At 48.2% G+C, this 19711-nt stretch overlaps 2 protein-coding genes across 4 annotated transcripts in view; one reads left to right on the top strand and one right to left on the bottom strand.

Annotated features, from left to right (window-relative positions):
* Positions 1-135: 135 nt before the first annotated feature.
* Positions 136-11657, bottom strand: ADCK2 (aarF domain containing kinase 2). Its single transcript, XM_042837714.1, has 8 exons — positions 10755-11657; positions 9895-10041; positions 8298-8426; positions 7555-7650; positions 5533-5784; positions 2174-2302; positions 1504-1557; positions 136-992 (listed from the first exon to the last, which is right to left on the bottom strand). Exons 1-8 carry the CDS (start codon positions 11655-11657, stop codon positions 849-851), a joined length of 1854 nt encoding a protein of 617 aa, XP_042693648.1. The 3' UTR covers positions 136-848.
* A 1829-nt stretch (positions 11658-13486) lies between these two features.
* DENND2A (DENN domain containing 2A) overlaps positions 13487-19711 on the top strand; it is a 55847-nt gene continuing 49622 nt past the window's right edge. The window contains exon 1 of one of the 3 annotated variants that reach the window (XM_042837773.1): positions 13487-13534. The gene's annotated coding sequence lies outside the window, so the exon portion shown is untranslated. The remainder of the gene's footprint in view (positions 13535-19711) is intronic. The other 2 variants (XM_042837772.1, XM_042837774.1) reach the window with 2 other exon arrangements.

Genomic DNA, 19711 nt, shown 5'->3' with positions numbered 1-19711 from the left:
ACACCTCTATGGATGAGTTAAGGCTGTGAGTTGCATAGGGTGAGGGCTGGGAGGCAGGGAAGGACAGCACAGCAAGGAGAAAGCCTTCCTAAGCCTTTTTTAAAGCTTCAACAAAAACTAAGACCAGTACAAGTATTCCCCAAAGTTGTTTTTATTATGGAATTAGTTTTTCTGCCATACATACATGATTGTACAGTATAGTTTAAAAAAAAAAAAAAAAAAAAAAAAAAAAAAATCAATATACTGGTCTGTTTTTATCATTCAAAATGACCAAGAACAGGAACTCAGGGCAATTCTACAATCAGAGTAGAAGTACAAAAGACAAAAAGGCTTACTGGCTTTTTTCAGCCTGAATTACTTGCTCAGGTGGCATCAGAACATCATTTTTTTTATACCATATTGACAGATCAGCCAGCAAATTAATATTTAACCCAATTCATTTCAAGACAAATTTGATCACTGAACATCTTATTAAAGACTTTTAGACAATTAAGACTGGTTTCCTCATCAGCCCACAGTGATCTTTTACACACAGGCTACATGACATGTCAGTTAAAAACTACCAGAGCATATTAGCTCATAGAACCACATAATTGTAAGAGTCAGAACTCTCCATCTGTGCAAAATCTTCCGGGAAAAGAAAGGCTTCTGAAACAGACCTTTTCAGACCTCACGAAGATCCCATGCCTGCTGCTTAGCTGACAGGGTTCAAGGCAGAGTATGGAGGGTTACCACCACGTGGCATTCCTCCATGACACGTGGAACTGCTCTCAACTTCAGCTTCCTCCTGTCAGCTCACAGGCACCACAGGTAACCCTGCACCATGAGAGGGCAGCAGCCACAAGTGTCTATTCCAGGACAGAAGCTGCAGTTCTGATGAGCAGTGGTTTAGCTGCCTCTAGAATGTCCAGTTCAGGGTCCAGTGAACGACCAAGACCTTCCAGAACCATGATGGCAAAGATGATGGAAGCAAAATTGCTCTCGAGCTTCACCTAGAAGCACAAGAGACAGCAGACCTTCTGAGCTCATTTCACACAGGTACGAGCTCTGGCAAAGTGGGAGAGAAGCAGGGGAGAGTTTAAGCAGGTACAAAAACAAGAACATAGTTTCAGGGGAAGCACCCTCAGACAACCCAAAAATTTATTTCTCATTTCCATGTAATTTTCCATACTAGAGCAGCAGAAGGTTAGGATTACTCACTATTGCTAATGGGGCTTTAAACCATGGCAGTATCCAACCTGCTTGAACACATGCAGTTAGGTAAGGGGCAGCTCACCTTTTGAAGGGCCACAAAAGAGCTCTACATACTAGAGAGGAAACAGCCCCCTGCTCTGCCTATATACAAACAGTTCCTACCCAGGTGCTACCACTGCATGAAGGTACACCAGGGCACAAAGAAATTATAGTCACAGTCCCCCTCCTCATCAGTCCTTTGCAATCCCAGTACTTCTCCCTCCCCAGGGAACTTCCAGCTGTTGAAAGCAGACTGTAACAGCTCCTCACCTTATGTGTCATCAGTAATTTAAAGACACTGGAGAGGAGATTTGCCACCTGGAGCTGGAATACAAAAGGAAGAATTAATGGCTGTTCAGAGTACCCCTGTTCGAGACAACTGAGCCACATCCATGACAGGTAGGATTCAAAGTGTTGTTAGCCTTTACTATTAGTGGTGAGACAAGACTACTGGGCTGAAGATGGCCAACAAGATGTGATCTTTTCCACCCTGCCCCGGGTAAGGAGTTCAGCTCTGATCTGTGGTTCTGTTTATTTGCCAGCCCAGTAAGGCTGCAAACCTTACAGCAATACACGGTAAGCATTAATTTCCTCAATACCTCTGTATTACATTCTATGAAGTGCCAGGCTGGCCTTTACCAAAAGAAAACAAGCTGTAACATCACGTTTACACAGAATCACACACAGTTTAGTGACTCCTCACAGAGGACTGCAGATGTTAGAGATCTAAAGAACAGAATTAAACACACATGGTTTAATTCTTAGTTAGAGGAAATTAGGAAGAGATTTTAGAGACTTAACTTCATCTGAGACACTAAAAGCTCCAAGTAGTGCATGGTGCTGATGGGATCACAGCTGGCCTTTCCACCTGGACCACTTTAAAAGCCAAGCTGCACTGAAGTACAGCTACAGGAGGGCGGGATATGGTTTGTGGACTTGCCTTTCCTAGGGCAATGGTGTTCCTTCGAACTTTGGTCACTAGTTCTGCCATTTCAGCTTTGAATCGCTCAATATCCTGGCACTGGTTGGCCCGAGCATGGTGAAGAATCAGTTCTGCCACTTTCTCCCCCTGTGAAACAAATGGAAAAGAAGAATCAGCGGAACTAGATCACTGTTACCAGCAGGTCTGGAGCTGGAAATCATACCTGAAAGACATCTGCTGCAAAGGTTCCTGGAGGAGGCATTTTGCAGGGAGAACTCCCAGGGCTACACTCTCCCATTCCAGCAAGACACCCAAGCAACCAACAGAAGCCAGGTGCAGAAAGAGCAGAATTGGGCCAAAATTTTTAATGAATATCTGGCAGATCTTGCTCTATTTTTCTTGTAGGGGAAGATATAACAAAGATCATCTCTCAGTCAGAAGTTTCAAGGAGAAAAAGAAAGCCAGCAGGACTACAGGTGGAGATAATGGTGTAATGAAGAGCATCCTCTAACCTTTCCCTAAGGGCCAAGTTCAGCCTTCCATTTACACACTTTGGAGGAAAGTGATGATGCCAGCACATTTGGTGAGAAAGGCATGGCAAGAGCAGTACCCAACCTTCACTTGTGAGAGAAATTACAGTTCTTCTTGGATGAGTTGTCTCATAGCAGTGGACAGAGCCAGAGGCCCCAGGTTTGGCAATGAGATTTGGTGTACAAGTTTTTTCACCTGCATATTGTTTAATACATCCAATGTGAGGCACAAGGGATGGGTAATTAAATGATCACAACTTCAGCTTAGTGGCTGAGAAGTCTGGCAGCACAGGATGGGCATGAATGCTTGGGTTCTAGCACCAGCTCCTGGCTATGCCTCTGTAGACAAATAAACTGAGGTAAAACCTGTCCTTCCTATCCACTGGTAAGCCATCCAACCCAGAGCTGATTATGCCATTATGTTTTATCACAAAATGAACAGGACACATCAGCACTGGATTCTCTAGCCCATCTGAGAGTGTATTTCAAATAAGTGAGACAAATCCCAGTTAAAATCCCAGTCAGAAGTGCAGTGCCCCAATGAGAGGCAGCTCTGATACAGCACAGGTAGAGCCAGGAAGGATGGTGGAATCCAACCACGTGTACACAGGCAGCCCTTAAGGAGCGCAAGCAACCAGGAACACGGTGCCCAGGATGGACAAACAGGGCATGGTGCAGCAGTTTGCACATCAGTTCACACAGGCAGGGTGAGCAGGGAGGGCAAGCACTCTGTAGGCTGCAGAGGTAAGGTCTGTAGGTGGTTTCATGGTCTAAGTGCAGGATTAGCACCTACTGAGAATAGAGAGCCCAGTCACGGTATCCACCTGACAGAGAGACAGACTATCTGCACTCATCAAAAAGGATGTCAAAACCCAGGCTGAACTCCGAGGCAAACATTCAGCCATCCAGGCTTCCAGCTGCACAGAGTACCTGACTTCCAGCTGCACAGAGTACCTCAGCCTTTCTCTGGCACCATGTGGCAGAGGTGAAAACAGTTGTGTGAGATGCAAGCGTGTGAATGATCTGCTCAGCCTCACAGCAGGGCTGCAAGATGAAACACACAGGTTAAAGTGTGTTTTGAGGGCAGGAAAAAAAAAAAAGTTTTACTGCAGAAGAAAGCACAAGATTTGTGGCAGCATGTATCCCCTCACTGCCAGCCTGAAGACAAGAACTTAAATGAGAAGAGAGAATGGAAGCAAGTCCATGCCCACTCTGCTCCCCCAGGTGCCTTCATACAATAGGTATGAGGCTGTGGGGGTGGAACGCCTGTCTGTGAACAATAACAGCCCACCTACACTAAAGGAACCAACAAAACCAAAACTAGAAAAGCCTGCCTTCCCCCAGTATCAAGGCTACATCCTCAAAAAAGAGACAGGTATTAGTTGTGACTCCTCCCTGCAGGGAACTGAATGCCCAATATTTCAGGCAGACCCTCTTAGAGAAGAGGGTCTCCCTGGAGCTCAGGTAAAGGACAGACATCACCAGGAAACTCCCTAGCCTGGTACTGCCAACAGATCATTATGCACTACTGTTTTTTCATGTGGGGAGCAATGAAGTAGCTACACACAGTTCAAAGCCATCAAAAGGGACTCCAGGGCCTTGGGATATCAGCTAAATGAATTGAGGGCACAGATCATCTCCTCTGCTTCCTGTACTGGGTAAGGACATTGAAAGAACTGCAGCGATCCAATCTATAAAACCTGGCTTCCTGGCTGGTGCTGCCACAAAAACTTGGGGTATTTTGACAGTGGGATGGCCCAGATGACACTAGGCTTGCAGGAACCAGTTGAGGTTCACCTCTCTCAGAGGTGCAAGACAGTTTATGGGGAAAAGCTAGCTGGGCTCATTTGCAGGGTGTTAAAGTAGGTTTGAAAGGAGCATGGGGATGATAGTGAGCCTACCTGCAATAAAGCATGGGATAGGATAGCTAGGTTAGAGGAACACAGTGCTAGTAGGGCCCTCAACCTGCTGCCCTGAAATGTACTGGCACCACTGCAGAACAACTGAAATCTTAACAAGCCAGGGACCACTGAGACAATAGGAAAAGACAACAGGGAAACTCAAGGGAAATACTTCAAAGGAATTAAGGAATTATCCTCCATGAAGGCAACAGGACCAGCTGCCCAGCTGAAGCGCCTCTAAACCAATGCACACAGCTTGGGAAACAAACAGGAGGAGCTGGAAAACTACTAGAAAATCATGATGTAGTTACTGTCACTGGAACCTGGTGGGATGATTCCCATGACTGGAGTGTTTGCTATTGATGGCTACGAGTTGTTCAGTAGAGACAGGTAATGAAGGAAGGGAGGAAGCGTTGTCCTCTTTATCAAGAAAGGCGTAGAGTGTGGAAACCTGTCCTTGGAGAATAGCCATGAGCAAATCAAAAGTTATGGGTGAGAATTAGAACAAGGACAATAACAAATGGAGCCTTATGGATAGGGTCTGCTACTGGCTGCCCAATCAAGTGGAACCTGTTGATGAAGCCTTCTTCTTCCAGCTATAGGAGGCGTCACAAAACTCAAACGATTCTATGAGCAAACCCCAAGTGGCCGTAAGTGGCACCAGAAGCACTCTAAACCAAGGAGGGGCAGTGGCTGCTTTCTGTCAAACACATTCAGTCTCCTGGGCAACTGAACTCACTCCATTTCAGTAGCCTGCTGCTTTAGGCGTGCATCTTTGTCTGGTAGGCTTTCCAAGCTAGCAAGGGGTGCTAGCTCTGCACCCCTGGGGAGGACTGTAAAGGAAAACAGAAAGAGAACTACAGTTTGGCCACCAGGCTCTCCAGCTGTCTCCATTCCCCAACCTCAACTAGCACATCAACTACAACTGCCACGACAGAGGCCTCACCTGGCCCTGCACCACAGCTGTGAAAACTGCTCTGAAGTTCTGCATGTCAGCACTCTGCAGCTCCGCCACGATCCCTGCATCCAGCAGCACCAGGCAGAGTGGTCTGAAGGGCGGCTGCACTTCCAGCACGAGGGTGTCACACACATCCACGATGGCCGTCTGCTCTTTGCAGCTGCTGCTGACGCAGGCTCTGCCTTGCACCAGGATGTTCCCAGGGTGCAGGTCCGCATGGACAAAGTTGTCAACAAAGACCTAGAAGATGAGCAAGTCTTAGAGCAGTTGATTCCCACCAAACGTGTGCCCACACCGAGCCCCAGGCAGGCAGCATGGATTCACGCAGTCCATGTTCCCTGTTGTTGTTCATGTGCAACATTTGCAACAAAGCCAACTGTTTCTGGCGAAGATCAACTGTTGAAAGAGTGCGAGTGCTACTCTCTCCAGGAGAGTCAGCAGAGCTGTGTGAAGCAATGCTGCCCATCTGTGAGAGGTAAGGTAGAACAGTGAGAAGTTCAGCAGGTAGCTCTCTCCAGCAATTAGCCCTACGCTCAGTGTAGGGTGGTGGGCCTTGGCAACAAGTAACACAGTTACTTTGCCATTCACTGGTGTGGGGTTTAGTGCATGGCTACCTTTGTCTACTCCAGCACATCAACATACATTACAGCTGTATTGAAAAGTAAGGAAAATAAGTTAAAAAGAAATAAGCTAGAAGAGGAAACAAACATACACAGCACTTCTCTGTCTCTGACAGCAGTCAGCAGTAGAAAGGAGCAGCAAGAGGGTAAGGCACAAGGCAATGCCTCTCCAACAACATCCCTGGCAATCTGAGGCTGCAAGACTTCCTACCCCAAGGAGGTTATTTTGCACCTGGGAGATTTCTTCACCTATGCATTTGTCTAATTCTCATGTAAATAATTACAGCAGTGCAAAAATAAGAGGGTTTGGGGGATATTGCTTAAAAAAACGACCTCTGATAATTTTATGTCCATTTCATTGTTTTAAGGAACTACAAACAATAGGTTCATATTTACAGTCCTATACTCACGACTCTATACATCTTTATCAGAAGCTGCTGTAATTTCTCTGCTTTTCAGAGCTAATCAAATCTAACATTAGCATAAAACTACTGCAGTTCTACCACTGCTCTTCTGAATGGTAAAAGCTATTTGAGGCTACCACGCTATGTGAAGTTATAACTGCAAGCCTCCCTATGCACAATATTGCCTTAGCACAGTATTGCAAGAACCAGCTGAACTTTACCTGACATCCACTGCTCACTTGCTCAGCACTGAGGTTATTTGCAGCTCTTCCCTGCTCCTTCTCATGGCTTCTCACAAGCAAATTAATTTTAGGCATGCACTTCCAGCTCGTTTTTTATTGTCTTGGCCATGAAAGAACTAAATAGCCAGAAGCTGAATTCAAAGCTATATCTGGACAGGTTTTTTCTTTACTTCATATTTAGTTCTTCCCTATAAAAAGACAGTTTTGGGATAGGAGTGAATAACTGAATAATTTCTCTCTTTTCCCTGTGATTTGCATCCACAGCCCTCTGCAGAGAACGTGGCATCTACTAATTATGTGGTACTTTACAGCACTTGGGCAATCTGTGAATATTCATTAAATGGATCAATGGGTTTGCTGAACAATGCTCTGATCACATTTCACAGTGGGACCCTACCACGTGCAAGCAGATCTCCTTTCTGCAGCTAAAGGTGCTCCACGTCAAAGCCTGCAGAAGTGCTGTAGTAGGCTTTACTCAGGTCACGTCTTACATTGCATGTGAAGCACAGACCCTCCCTCTGTCAGTTCAGGAGCTGCACAGTGCACCTGGCAGCCCAAGTCCTGGGTTGTCACAATACCTGACATCCATGAGCTGGCTCCAAAAGGCACAGATGTGTCTTGAGTCCAGGGGGAGAAGATATGGGAGCAAACAGGTTCTCTCCTTAGCCACAGTGTCTTATTACCCCAATAGAAAAGATTCTGCAGGAAAATAACCTTCACTTCCAGCCTTTGTCAAGTGCCTACCATCTTTAGAAGCATGTCCATGCCCATCTTTGCGAGTCTCTGCCTCAGTTCTGTGGCAACCTCTGTGTGTAGGTAGTGCGAAATAGGCTCACTCTCCTGAAGGAAAAAAAAAAAAAAAAAAGACCTGGAATCAAATACACCCTGAGTCCCACATGCAATCATACCTTTACCTACGTGCTGAGAGACAAGGAAAGAAAGTAAGAATAACCTTGAAAGGACCAGCTCATTGGGACTGTACCTAACAAGATGGTAAACATGAGAACATCAAGGGTTTGTTCTTTAGAAAAAGTGTGCAGCACAGCCTGGAGCAGAGACACCCTTGCCACAATTGCATGCACAAAAACTAGGGCTGAGAGTAGCTTTGGTCCATGACTCAAACATTCACAAGGAAAGTCAGGCAAGCATCAGATAGTGTTGGGCTGCTGAGCTCTGTGCTTTGACCCACCCCAGAGGAGAGCTGGAGCATTACGCTGGTTTGCAAAGCACAGGCAAGTACATGGTGGCTGCACACACTGCTGGTCTGCTTGGTTTCAGGCCAAGAGTTTACTTCTATATAGAGCCGTCCACCATCTGTCTACTGGGATGCACTGTTTACAAACAGAGTAGAAGAGACACTGAAGAAGGACACCAATCTCTTTAAGCAAAAAAGAGCACCCTCCTGCCTGTGACTGCTACTTCTCAAAAGATGCATCTTTAGCACTCCCCTTCTTCCTGCTGCCATTGCTCCCAGATGCAATTCTTACCTCAAATGTTTCCACGAGAACATCTGCTGTCACCAAAGGGCGAACAGGAGTTGGGAACTTCACAAAATCGACATCTAGGAAATTTTGACAGAAGCGCTCCAGATTTCTGGCTTCGTAGTGCAAGTCGATCTCCAAGGAGAAAAAGGAAAAGCAGATTGGGAGTTAGATGCAGTTAGATCTTTGGGACCTTTTATTAGGATATGTCTGTAGAGTGCAATATACAATACCTACAAACATGGTCAGAAAGCCAAAATTAAAATAAAACAGAGCGATGCTTCTTAGAAGCTTATAGCCTTCCTGATGGGAGAACAGAGTAACACGCTGAGTAACGAGTGGCACATAACCCAGCACCTCAAAAATACCCGAGAAATACTACAGGCATAGCATCACAGAAAAGACCAGGACTACCTTATTTTCAAGGGTGAGAAGGAACCAAAGATTACTGTCCAAATAGCAAGGCAGGCTGGCAGGCTAGAGGAACTGCAGCCCTAGCCTCAATTAACAGATGGATGGGCAGCTGGAGCGAAAGAAATTTAATGTAACACATACAAAATAATATACTATGAGAACCCCCAGCCCCACTGAGGGGTAAGGTGGACAGAACCTTCTCCTGTCCACCATCACTGCTCAAGATGTGGGAGGAAAGATAACCTTGCCTCACTTCCCTCACTGGGCTGTGGGAAATATCCCAGACATAATTCTTGTCCTTTCAAAGAGAAATGAAAAATGACAACAGGCCAGTGAGACACTCTCCTCATCCCAAGTTTTCAGAGTCCAGCAAGAGTTCTGTCCCACTAAACTAGTCCTAATGACCTTCAGTCACATCTGAATACAGTTTACAACATGGATTGCTGAGAATTTCTTGCATTAATAGAAAACAGTTCAAATTTTGAGAGTTTGAAAGACTTCACATTGCAATATCTAAACACAAAAAAATGTAATCAGCAGATAACGGTTCATTTTAACAAACATAAAAGCATTTAACTGCAGTGAAATCTTTGTGAATTTGGCAGCAAGGATATTTCAGCACTTACTGAACTGGGACATGTTTTCAGAGCTACTTGCAAAGTTGAACTTCACTCATACTACCAGTCTGATGATGATACAATGTAGAATAATACCTCATTTAAAAGGGTGTTAATTATGCTAATATGTATTCCTCAAGGCTAGGAAACATGACCAGCACAACCAGATTGTAAACTTAAATGTAGGATAAGAGCAAAACACGTGAGCACTTATTCAGAGATTCTTTTCCTCTAGAGAGGTCTTTCACCAGTGTTCATCTTTCCTTCAAAATTCTGCAAAAAGGACTGCAGTTACGCTAACCTGCTGCTCCAGTTTGCTAGAAAACACACTTCAAGTTACAAAACAAATTTTAAGTTTCCTAACGATTGTTAAGCTTCTTTGTAGCTTTGCTTTCTTATGCTATGAGCACATAAGTTTTTCTACAGTAATTTTATGTGCCTGATTACAGGAAATCATAATGAAAGAACAACCAAACCTCCACCTAATCTTTTAAAAAGTAATAACATAGATGGAGTAAGAGCCAATCAATAGCAAGAAACAGTTTTCTTTCAGTACGTGGCATTGCACACACCTGCTGAAGCATAAGTTTCTCAAATTCCTCTACAATCTCTGTCAAACTGAGCCACTTGAATCCAGGGAGAAGTCCAATGATGTGGCTACCCAACTTCATGAGAAACAGATCCATCTGAACTTGGTGGACTAGCCCTGGGTGCAGGACCTGCACAAGAAGAAATGGTGGCAAGTCAACTCCTAGAACACTGTAAAAATGACAGTCCATTTTTATCGGCTAAAATTATGTATTTGAAATGAACAGAACCTACCCTATAAAGCTGGGAACTAATAAGGCTTCACAAGACAGTCCTCAAAATAATTCTTATTTTGCCATGAATTAAGCTGTGAAGAAACACTGCATAATTTTCAAATGGAAAACTTCCGTCCCAGAGCCTGAAGTTTCACCCAATGCCATTTTCCCCTGTTTCTGTTCTTCTGTCCCTTTCCTGCCATGTAGTACAGACTAGTATTTGGAACAGCTCCAACGTAAAATTTCTTTTAATAAGCTTTGCTGGAAAGAACATATCTGTTCCAGAATTCCCCATATGAGGAAAGAATGGGTCTCATTTACTGAAAGGTGAAACGATTTATATTCATTCTTTTAATACACATATGGGGCCCTGGCAGTTTCTGGTATCCAGGTGCCATGTCAAATGGTGCCACAGAGAGAGTGTGTATTGGAGCTGAAAAGAGCTGGGGACACTGCTGCCTGGATTGCAGCTGGCTGGAACCAGAGCACCAAAACAGTATACGGAGGGAAGTGAGCATTGCACCACTTGGTCATATCCAGCCAGCTCTTCTCCATCAGAACCAGAATCTTCCTTGTCTTGTCCCATGCACTCTACATTCACAGGTCTGCCAGTAAGACGCGTGACTTACTTTAACAGCTACAGGTGTGAGGTGTCTGGCTGATGACGGATTTGCATTCGGGAGCAGCGTGGCCATCTGCTCCACGTGGGGTGTTCCACTCACAGGACCTCTCAGGGAGCAGCCGCTCCTCTCTTCCCACATCCCTTCGCTCCTCCTCCTTCTCAGCCACTTGAAGAGGCCGCTGAGGCCCGACACCTCCCACGCCTCAAAGGCAGTCTGTAACTCGGAGCTCCGTGCCATCCCCTCGGCCGGGGGTGCCGAGACAGCCTCAAGATCGGCATAGGCTTTATACACCTGTGCCACGCAGCCTGAGCCCACGGGCTCTTGGCTGGGAAACGTAAGGATGCTCCTCCAGTCCTCGCCAAAGGCCTTCCTCAAGAGCTCATCGGTGTGACCCCAGGGGTGCGGGCTCACCTCGACGTGCAGCTTGGAAAACTCATCGCAGAAGGCCTCGGAGAAGAGGTCCCTGCGGGTGCTGGCCCACTGGCCCAGCTTGATGCAGGTGGGCCCTGCGGCCTCGGCCGCTCTCCGCAGCAGCCGTAGCCACAGGACGGCCAGGCCGGGCCGCAGGCGGCTCAGCGGGTACAGCAGCAGCAGGGGCCCGAAGCGCAGTAGCAGCACGCAGGCCCGCAAGCCCAGCCTTAGCACCAGGCACAGCCGCCTCAGCAGCCCCCGTGCCGGCCGCTCCGGGCCGAGTTCCCCAGCCGGCACCGGCCGGACGGCCGCCCGCCACCGCTCCGGCCCCTCCCGCCGCCCGGCCGCGGCTGGCACCGCCAAGACCACGGCGGCCCAGCGCCCGGCCCGTAGCCTGCCGCGCCCCGCTGCCGCCCACACGGGCAGCGTCCCCCGTACCCCGGCGGCCCGGCCCAAGCGGGGCAGGGGGAGCAGCCGCGCGGCACAGCCCGCCACCATCGCCCGCCAGCCCGCCACCAACGGCCGCCGGGGCGCGGGGCGGAGATCGCCAGCAGGGCCGACCGATCGCTGCAGGCGGGCTGTGCCGGCCCGCCCCTTAAAGAGGCATCGCGAGGAAAAGTGCCGCTCCCTGATCAGCGGTGTCCCGCTGTTCGCTGGGCACCGCCGTGGGTCCCGGGCCCCGGGTGAGAACGAAAGCAGAAAATTCAGCAACTCCAAACAAAAATAGTGCTGCTGAGATGTGGTCATTCTGTAGAAGTGGTGGATTACAGAAATGTAGAATTATAATGTTGGAAAAGACCACTAAAATCACCTAGTCCAACCATCCCATCCCCCCATGCCCACTGCCCACGTCCCTCAGTGCCACATCCACACGGCTCTGGAACACCTCCAGGACGGTGACTGCACCACCTCCCTGGGCAGCCTCTGCCACTGCAGCACAGCTCTTGCTGAGAAGAAATGTTTCCTAATATCCAAGCTGAACCTCCCCTGGTGCAACTTAAGGCCCTTTCATCCTATTGCTGTTACCTAGGAGAAGAGGCTGACCCCCCACTTGGGTCAGAAGAGATCTCAAACACCCCCCATTTCCAACCCCTGCTGCCAGCAGGGTTGCCAGCACACAACCCAGCGTGGAATGTATGTTACTAACTGCACACCTACTCAGGGAAGAAATCCCTTTGTATCCTTTTTAATGTATCCTCAGAACTAAAACCCTGTAGGAAAAATGCATATGTTTTCCAAACCAGCTTTTTCCCTCACTTTAGTGAGTATCACAGCTGTGTGCAAACACACCCGTGTGCCAGCAGGGAGCTGATTACAGCACTGTGCAGGTGAATGGATCGACACACAGAGCCAGACTGCAGTGATGTGCAGTGATCTTCCAGAGAGAAACTGTCAAGATGGTGAGGGGCCTGGAGCATCTCCCTTATGATGAATGGCTGAGAGCCCTGGGACTGTTCAAACTGGAGAGGGGAAGGCTGAGGGGGGGATCTTCCTTATGCTTACAAATATAGAATGGGTGACAGAGCACTGGGATGGGCTGCCCAGAGAGGCCGTGGAGTCTGCTTCTCCAGAGATATTCAGAATGCATCTGGACACTCTCCTGTGAATCTGCAGTAGGGAACATGCTTTAGCACGGGTTTGGACTAGATGAACCTCCTATCCCAAGGAGGTTGTGGATGCCCTATCCCTGGAGGCATTCAAGACCAGGCTGGATGTGGCTCTGGGCAGCCTGGTCTGCTGGTTGGTGACCCTGCACATAGCTGGGGGGTTGAAACTCGATGATCCTTGTGGTTCTTTTCATTCTATGACTCTATGATGAACTCCAGAGGTCCTTTCCAACCCCTGCAATTCCGTGGCTCTGTGAAGCCATTCCCGAGGACGCCCTGGCTTGCCGGGCACATCAGCATTCTAAAGCTGCCAGAGGTTCCTCCAGCAATGGGAATCTGTGGGAGCAACTGGTGCCACTCTGGTAGCAAGTAGGGACTTTCCTTTCCTTTGGGTATTTCTGTTCGCAATCAGAAAACTATCCCGTGCGCCCCATTTCCTTTTAATCTGCCGGCCCTTTCTTTCTTCTTGTATGATCTCAGTGGGGTCCGTTCCAACCCAGGACACTCCGTAACACGCGCTGCAACTCGCAGCCCGCTCTGCCCGTCGCGGTTGGCGCGGCGGGGGCGGGTCGGGGCGGCGCTCGGGGCGGAGGGCGGGCGGCCGGGGCCGGGCTCGGGGCTGGTGCCGGCGGCGGGGGCAGCGGCAGCGGCTCGGCGCTGCATGGCGGGGCGGGCGGGGAGCCTCCAGCCTCGCGTCCGCAGGCCGCCAGCACGGCGCCGGGCACCGCCGCCATGCCGGGGCACGGCCCCCCGCCGCCGCCGAGGAAGGTAGGGGACTGGGTGGGCGGCCCCGGGGTGCGAGCGAGCTGCCGCTGCTGCCCGCGCAGGAGATCGATAGTTTTGCGTTTGTTGTTGTTGTTGTTTTCCCTAAGTCACCCGAAATGCCTTTTCTTCCCTCGGTGGTTCCCCTTCGGGGCAGGAGGGGCAGGAGCCGGAGGGCCGAGCCGAAGCCCTCCACCATCTTAGCGAGGGTGGGGAAGTGAGGAACGGGCGCTCGCTGGGCTTTGGGGAAAACTTGCTCTGATAAGTGGCCAAACCCTCTGTAGTATTAGCGATGTCCTGTTCCCTCCATCCTCTTGGCTTTGTGTACCGCTCTACTCTCCGGACAGCCCGCCTTTCTGTTGCTTCTCTAATTTGAGAGGAGCTTCCACACCCCGTGTGCCTCTATCCCTCTTGGGATGCACGAGGACATCTCAGGAGAGAAGCGCCTTCCCACTGGGTATGGGGCAGCGCTGCTGATGGGGAAGGCATGGAACCTGGGGGCCGGCAGGCAGACTGTACAGCAAGAGACCGTCTGCTGCTGTGGGCTGGGGGGTGAGAAGCAGACTGGAATGTCCACAGGACAAGGTGCAGCTGGACCGTGTGCAGAGGTGCTGCTCCTGGTGGTCGCTGGTGGAGGTGGGGCTGTCTGGGAGCAGTGAGGCCTTGGGGTGCCCTGGGCTGTGCGTGAGCCCCACAGGAGCGGGTCATAGCCATTGAGCATGGAGTGCTTCATCATGTGCTGGTGTTTCAGTAGGGCATGATTTATTTCCTGGCCAGGTCAGCGAACTGTACAGACCCTATTCCAACCCAGAAGTGTTTGCTGGCATCCTTTCCCTGGCCAAGGGGCAACAACAAGCATCTCCTGCACAGAGCTCATTTGGGGCAGTGGAGAGGAATGGAGGGATCTCTGTGGAACATTTGCTTGGGCTGTGCAGATGTTGCTGGGAAGGCACTGGTGGATTAAAAAGCTTTTTTGTTTGTTGATTGCTACCTTATCAAAACCCATTTCTTGATTTGTGGTAGCAAAGTCCTATAAAGCATGCTGGCTCCATTTCTGAACCGCCAGAAAGGAGTCATTACTGCATCCTGCCAGAGGAGGAATGCGTTTCTTCGACCCTTGCACTGTGTTCTGGGTTGTTGTCATCAGTGTAGTGTTTGTGGATTTGGGTTGTTTTTGTTTTTTAAGTAATCCAAACTGCTTTGGCATGTGGGATTGGATACTTACCACCTTGGGGTAGACTTGGACGGAGCTGAAAAATGTAAGGATGAAATTAAGAGGACAGCGACAAGATGTCCCAGTGCCTCGTTGTGGGTTTGAAGAGAACACTGAAAACAAAGGGCATTGGAGCAACCCGGGATGTTTAAAGCAGGCTAGAGATTTATAGCTCAGCTGGGACCACTCTCTGCTTTTGGGCTAGAAGGTTGTGTGCAGGAGCCTGGGCGAGCCACTGGCGTGTCCCCTGTCCCACTCATCAGCCTGTGCACAGTCCTCCTTGCAGACAAGCACAAGTTACATGTCCAGAAGTGCTACTTTCTGTGGTGTTCCCAGCTCCCTGCCTTGGGAAATCTTTTAGGACATTTTGTCTGCAGAGTGAACCACGTGATGCTAGTTGTTCTCCAAAAACAAGGAGAGCATTTAGATCCCTTGTCAGGCGTTTACAGTATGCTTCTCTTTCTCTCATGCCTGGTGTTTTTATGTTAGAAGTTTTCTTTTTGACAAGGAGATGATAAAGACCATATCAGCTACAAGGCTGTGCGTGTGATGTTCAGGGGTGATCTAAACTTAAACTCAGTGGAAGCTTTGTGATGAGTTACTCTGGATATTGGCCATAGCAACCAATTTATCAGGACTGTAATTAAACCTCTGTTATGCTCTGTGCTCTGGGAACACAGGCAAATGCAGTCCTTGCCCTACATGTGTTCTCCAATGAGAGCCAGTGTTAAGCATGGGTGGATGCTGGTCGTTTCGGAAGTGCCGGGTAAGGGTTCTTTTCTTTGGGTCCTCAGTAAATGTTTCATCCAAAACAGTTAATTCTCTCTTCTAGCACCTGTCATTATTTCCTGTGCTGAAGCTGCTCCTTTCTAAGTGGGGGCCAAACCAAGGGGAGAAAAGCCTCTTTAGTGCACTTAAGTCCATGAGAATGGAGAAGAACCACTCATAAGCTCTTGTAGAAGTTCTTTGATTTTGATGATCAGCTCTCTTAGGCATCCAGAACTGGGGTATAAGCTCTTTAGGGAAGCATTTTTTAGTGGAAGGATTTAAGTACTACTGGCTGATATGTCTGTTGGCAGGATCCCAAGAGCTGGCTGGAAGAGGCCTCTACTGCGAAGGAAATGCTGAAATAAGACTTTTAATTAACTTGCATGGCAGCTCCTTAAGGGCTGAGAAGACTCCACAGGGAAGAAGCGAGTGGGATGTAGCTAGGAGGAAATTCCTTGTTAGACTTGAGCTCTGAAAGTAAATGAACAAGCCTGGTTTTATCTAGGCATGGCTTAAATAACATTGCATCTGGGCATTGTTTTACTCAGACAAGGCCGGAAAGGGGCAGGGTTCTCTCAATTGTTGCTAAGAAGTACTCTGGAAAAGACTGTGGAAAATGCTTATCGGACTTAGAGGTTTTTTCTTTTTCACCTCTAAACAGCTTTACCAACTACTGGAAATAAAAGGAAAAGCTGAAATGTGTGAATATGAATGTAATTCTTGGTGGTTTCAGCCAAATAGGCCAAATAGAACTGCCTTCATTCTGTTTCCATGGTCAGCCCAGCATACTGCATGACTGAACTCCAGGTTCTTTGCTTCAGGCTATGCTTTTGCAGTGTTGACTTCAGCAGATGCCATGATTGATTTTGGATCTGGGCCATTTCAAGGTCTTTGTTGTTGGTATGGCACTGAAAGGCACCATCACTTTGTTAAACAAGACAATACCAGAAGTCCCTTAGGCCAGTCCTACTGAAGATCTAACCCAACCTATCACCCTTTCACCAGCTAACTGGGTCAAGGCACCCTGTATCTGTAGTCATAAGACTGAAGGAGCAAGTTAGAAGAGATATGTCCATGTCTGCCATCCCATGCGTAACTCCTGGGTCGTGCACCAGCTCACATGGGACCAGGGCAGATCCCTGGGCCCTCTGTGTTGCAGCAAGGTCCTTCTGAGGTGTGGACGGGCAGTGTTCATGCACCAAAAGGGAGCAGAAGATGGCTTTTCCTGAGCGCTGCCTTTGCCTGTACGTATGCTGGCCCACAGCCAGGATGGAAACTCTGTCCTCGTGAGCAGAGAGAGAGCAGGGAGGGGCGAGAGGCAATGGGGCCCAGGAGCAGAGGGGTTGAAATAAAGGCAGTGACCTACACAGAGAGCAGCCCCTGGGTGCTTCACTCATTGCTGACGCTTGGGCATGGACACAGGTGATTCCTGGATGTGTGACAGAAGATGAGAGTAGAAGGCAAAAGGAAGGATCTGGGCAACTACATTAGATGTTGTTTGGCTCTGCAGTGCCTGAAGTGGGATCCGTGAATTCTGGCTAGGGCTGTGCTCTGGCAGTAGTAAGGCAGATACTGCTGCATGGGCAGTCAGAGGGGCATTACTCTATTTTTAACCATGCCATCCTTAAATGAAGCAAGTCTGGGCTCCTTTGTTAGTCAATACAGCTAATGCTGATGGAGGTTTGTTTCACGGGTCTTGCTCCTTTCAGCAGAGAGCTATCAATCTGGTTTGGAGGTGGTAGTAAGATAGGCTCTGTGCACAGATGCTTGCAGCCATCCCCAGTTATCCTCATCAGGTATCACAGTGTGTAATTGGATTTGTTGAACAATTGGAGGTGCCGATCTGGTTCGGGTTTTGTCTTAGTTAGGTGTCTGTGTAGAAGACTGCATGGTGGAAGACCTTGGGGAAGCACTCAGAAGAATCCCTTCTGGGGACTGGCAGCCCACTGGAAAGGCTGTTTCAGAGGACATGGATTTACTGGTGTTTATAGCCAGAATTGTTTTAAATGGCTGGGTACTCCAGGTTTTAACTAATTTTCCCTTCAGGAATAAATGTGGTGAAGTGTTTCTGTGATCCTTCCACATTTAAATATTCTGTGGATGCCCCCCATTTGTTAAGTCATTTAGGCAGACGTGTAGGTCTGTGTACAAGCTTCCATCCTTCCAGCACAGATCTTTGGCTTCCAGTGCATTGTTTCTCTGTGGGAAGTCAGAGCAGGACTGTGTGCAACACAGCCTCACATCTAATTGAAGACAGTGGGCTTTGAGCATACACTTATAATTAAACACCTGCCTAGGTGCTTCCCTCATCACAAACGGTCTCACACACACAGTTGTATTCTGTTGGATCATTTTGGTGATATCCTTGAACAGCACTTTCCTCTTCATATCCTGTGAGACTCCTTGCCAAGCTCTTGCTGACGAGGCACAGTCCTGCGAGCAGTTCAGGTGAGATGCTTTCACTGCCCTGGTATTTTGCTGGCACTGTGAATAGGCATGCATGTGCAAATGATTAAATCAACCCATCAGGGTGTCATCTGGAGAGGAACAAACGCTGAGCTTGCTTTGTGGGCGGGGGAGGATCAGATCCCCCTCTATTTTCTGCTGAAAGCTCTTCCCCTCTGCAGATGTGCAGCTGCTGGCGTTCCTTGCCAAAAGGCAGCCGTGACTTACAGAGCTGGGAACATGCACACATCTGTTTGCAGAGGAGAGCAGGGAAGAGGCCTGCTTCTCCTGTCCTGGGGGATTATGTTCTCATGATAGGGAGCGCCAATTTTCGTGGAAGGGAACAGCAAATTTCTCAGGGCAGCACGAGGGCACTTCATAAATACGAGTTCTGTTGCTAGTGTCAGCCACACAACACCTTCCTAAATTAAAAAGGAAGGAATTCCCAAAGACTTCTCAGACAATTTGAGCTTTTTCTTTAAAAGCGCTAAGCCCCCCTGAAGATAGATGTGTATTCCGCACACAAAACTTGGTATTTCAGCTGCTAAACGTGCTGTGAGCATAGGCTGTGTGTTTCCTTGTAGGTAAGAGTTGAGTCTTGGATCATCCAGAGCTTGGAGGGACTCTTTGGAAATTAGCATCTGGCCAAAAACAGAGATGAGATATCGTTCACTGTCTACTGAAGTCAGTGGGATCTTTTCCATGAATTCAGTGAGCTTGGGATCAGCGAGCTGTAACCGAGAATCTGTTTTTCCCTGCCCTAACATGTTAGGCTGTGTGTGTAGCAGTTTGTGGCCCGGTTCTGCAAGCATACTGAAAAGAGATGTGTAAGGCGTTGAGCTTTTTCCAGATGATGTAAGAAACCCTGATCTTGCTGGCTGCCCTTTTTCAGCTATGTCAAACTTGGAGAAAAGTTCCCTATTGGGAGATCGACACACGCTGTAGTTGGCTTTTTTGTTGTTGTTGTTTTTGTTTTTTTTTCATCAGATGTCTCTTTCCCCTGAGATTACTTTGAGTGACTCCAAAACCTTGCCTTGTTGTCACTTCTCACGTAAAACAATCCTGTACTTGTGTTGGTAAAAGACACTGCCACTTTTTCTGTGCTTAAGCTTGTCTTGTTGGTGTCCTCGTGTTTATGCAGCAGGAAACTTTCCTTGTAGGAAGGTTTCTCCTGTTAAATTCCTAAATTTCTCCATTAGACGGAGAGAGGCAATTTTGGGAATGTTTCAAGGAAAAACAAAGCTGCCTCTACAAGCCTCACATTTTGTAAAACATTTAGGATTTGATGAGGTTACTTTCAAATAATATATTCTGGTCTATATATTGTTTAATGTGCCATTTGTGTAATGCTTGCTTGGGGCAAAACTATTTTTCTCATCCAAAGGAATCTGGAAGCATTGTCTGAACAAGGGACTTGCCCTGCAGGAGCCATGAAGCACTTCAGCTCTAATGGGAGATCTACACAGGAGCACAGATCTCAGTTTTTCTGTGCTTCATAGAATCATGGAATGGTTGGGTTGGAAAGAGCCTTTAAGATGATGTTGGTCCAACCCACTGCTACAGGCAGGGACACCTCTCTCTACACCAGATTGCTCAAAGCCCCATCCAGCCTGGCCATGAATGCCTCCAGGGAGGGAGTATCCACAACCTTTCCAGGCAACCTGTTCCAGTGTCTCACCACCCTCACAGTGAAGAGTTTCTTCCTAGTATCTAGTCTAAATCTACCCTCTTCCAGTTTTGTCTTTGACCTGCTGGTC

This window comes from Centrocercus urophasianus, unplaced genomic scaffold (genome assembly GCF_019232065.1).
Source record: "Centrocercus urophasianus isolate 14NV4802_14NV808 unplaced genomic scaffold, USGS_Curo_1.0 seq_73, whole genome shotgun sequence".
Classification (NCBI taxonomy): domain Eukaryota; kingdom Metazoa; phylum Chordata; class Aves; order Galliformes; family Phasianidae; genus Centrocercus; species Centrocercus urophasianus.
Note: the sequence above shows the minus strand (reverse complement) of the source record. Positions and strands in the feature narration are given on the sequence as shown.